This window comes from Monoraphidium neglectum, assembly GCF_000611645.1.
Source record: "Monoraphidium neglectum strain SAG 48.87 unplaced genomic scaffold scaffold04149, whole genome shotgun sequence".
Lineage (NCBI taxonomy): Eukaryota > Viridiplantae > Chlorophyta > Chlorophyceae > Sphaeropleales > Selenastraceae > Monoraphidium > Monoraphidium neglectum.
Window position 1 is genome coordinate 3,052 of NW_014009480.1, and position 2,770 is coordinate 5,821.

A 2,770-nucleotide genomic window follows, 5' to 3' on the forward strand; every position below is an offset into this window, starting at 1 on the left:
CAACACACACACACACACTCTCTCTCTCTCTCTCTCTCTCTCTCTCTCTCTCTCTCTCTCTCTCTCTTGCGCGCGCGCGCGCACGCTCCCATGTGATCACGCGCGCGCGTGCGCGCACACACACACAAACACACACACACACACACACCATGCACACTTGCACTCGCACACACACCACATGCACGCGCCCCCCCTGCACACATTCACTCACATACACACGTACACACATTCACACACTCACACCACGTGCACGCGCCGCCCCCACACACGCACCCACGCGTGCACACAAACCCACAAACACCTGACACGCCGCTCTCCTCCAACAGCACCTGGATGCCTCGCGACAACATCGACGCTCTCTCGCGTGTTGCCCGTCGCGCCGCTGCCTCCACGCTGGCCGCCCTCTGCGTCGCGCGCGGCCCTGACTACGCCGGCTCCGACGAGGTGGAGCGCGCCGTCCTCGCCATGGCGGCGCCTGACATCGACGCGGCCCCTGCCGCAGCCAGCGAGCCGGCGGACGGCGGCGCTAGCGGCGCGGGGGCCGGCTACGACATCGCGTCCGCGAGCGAGTGGCCGGGGGCGTTGCGGCGCGAGGATGTGTTGATTGCGCCGGCTGAGGCCCGGTCGGCGTGGCGCGAGTTCATGAGCGCGTCCACCTTGGCGGTGCAGCAGGTGAGGGCGGCGATTGGTTTGCTCAGCGCTTCTCGGGGTGCGTGAGGGGAGCCCGGAGGGGCTGGCAGGCTGATTGCAGCTGGGTATTGATGGTGATGCTGGTTGGGGGTCATGCACCGCACAATACGCGAGTAACATCAGGTGTATGATTTTGGTCGTTCTGCACATGCACGTGCGCGTCTGCGTGCGCGCGCGCGCGCACACACACACACACACACACACACACACACACATACACACACAAGCACGCATTCACGCACAACTGCACTCCCTGTTCCCTTCCAGGCCAAGATCACGCAGCAGGCCAACCTGGCGGCTGGCAAGCGCGCGCCCCCCGTGTGGGCCATGTTTGCCATCATGCTGCTCGGCTGGAACGAGTTCATAGCCGTGGTGTGGAACCCCATATACCTGGTGTTGGGGTTCCTGCTGTTCACCTTTGGCTGGATGCTCTACTCTGAGCTGGACGTGGACGCGCGCATGCAGCAGGGGTGGATCGCGGGCGCCCTGGCGATCTGGACCAACCTCGGAGACGCGCTGCGCACGGTGGGCTGTGCATGCGGGGTGCAAGTGGGCAGAGCGGGTGGCAGGCATGCGGCGGTGATCCGCCGCACACACCACTGGAGGAGGGGGACGCAGGATCCCCAGTGGGCATGAGCAGGCGGGCCTGCTGAATGGAGGCAGGGACAAACTTCAACACTTTGCTTTGGCACCAGCCGCTCAGGCCGTGCTTCTTGAAAGCCACACGCACGCGCCCTATGCCGATGCTCTTCTCGCCCACTTGATCTGTTTTTGTCTTGCGGCTGCACCCCCAGGTATCCCAGCGAGCTGTCAGCACGAGCGCCACGCTGATTGGGGAGGGCGCCAACATGCTGCAGGACCGCGCCGCCGCAGGCGAGCAGCAGCAACCTGCAGCTGCCGTCCCTTTGCAGCGGCGGCAGGGCGGCCAGGCCGGCGCAGGAACAGGCAGCGTTGCGGCGCACCACCAGCACACGTCATCAGCAGGGCTGGTGCGCCGCAAGCAGGAGCCGGAGGGTGTCCAGATGGCGGCTCTCGGCAGCGGCATTGCGGCGCAGCCCCTCGACATCAAGGACGAGTAAAGTGCTCAGGAGTCGGGTGGGGATTGGCAATTGATGCAACACGCGCCGCACGACCAAAATAACGTCAGGTCTGATGAGGAAGGCAAGGCCTGTCACCAGTGATGCATGTGGCGCATCACGCATTGGTCCGTGGCCGTGCGCAAGGGCTTTCAGACTTTGACTGCTAAACTTTGATGTGGAAACGGGTAACGCCTGCAAAGTACAGTCTTCCCCCGCTACAGTGAACCCATCGGGGGTCGGCGGCGCGTTTGCTATAGCCGGCTTGTTCGCTATCGCGAAAAGTGAAATTGGGCAGCTGCTGTTATTGGGGGTAGCGGCGGCGTTCGCTGTAGGCAGGGTTTTCGCTATGGCGGGGTTCGCTGTAGCGGGGGAAGACTGTATGGCTTTGCAATCGTTGCTTAAAATATGCAGATTTGGCGGCGGACGTATACTGTCTGGCGGCTTCAACAGATTGCTTTGCTTAAAGCATCTTGATTGACAAAGCAATTTCAAAGGCGGGCAGGTGTGCAATAATCTCAACAGTGAACTTCAGCAAGGGTAAACATTGCATTGCAATCAGCTGGGGCAAACCAGCTGACTCAGCTTTGTGTTGGACACAAATCCCGTGATGACACACAGCCCGCCGCCCAACCGACCTCTTTGCTTTGCGTATGATTTACATAAAATCAGACTTAGAGCTTGGGGCCAGTCACCGAGAGCAAGGTACCAGGCAGGGCTGCGGCCGCGGGGAAACCCGAGAAACCGCCACCACCCAAGCCACAACGCCGCAACCGTTCCCCCAACCTCAAAGTTGTTTGGGGCAGAGAGGGGGGGCCCGGCACCACGCGCAAAAGCGGGGACCCACGCATAACACGAGAGCAATCAAAGCAGGGCACGGGGCGCGCCAACCCACAGAACGCACACGGCCACAGCAACTGCGGCTCCGGGGTGTGCACCACCCACCCATGCAGAAACCCCTGGCCAATCGAGAACGGTGTTGCTGTCTCGTGGAAAAACCTTAG

General features: G+C 62.1%; 1 protein-coding gene across 1 annotated transcript in view; it reads left to right on the forward strand.

Moving 5' to 3' along the window:
- The window catches only part of MNEG_13943 (hypothetical protein), a gene marked incomplete at both ends in the record, with an annotated part of 4,651 nt that extends 2,882 nt beyond the window's left edge, over window positions 1-1,769 (forward strand). Inside the window, 3 exons of the mRNA XM_014037585.1 lie at window positions 327-672; window positions 958-1,215; window positions 1,485-1,769. Of these exons, the coding sequence (XP_013893039.1) occupies window positions 327-672; window positions 958-1,215; window positions 1,485-1,769 (889 nt within the window). The remainder of the gene's footprint in view (window positions 1-326; window positions 673-957; window positions 1,216-1,484) is intronic.
- Between the last annotated feature and the right edge of the window lie 1,001 nt (window positions 1,770-2,770).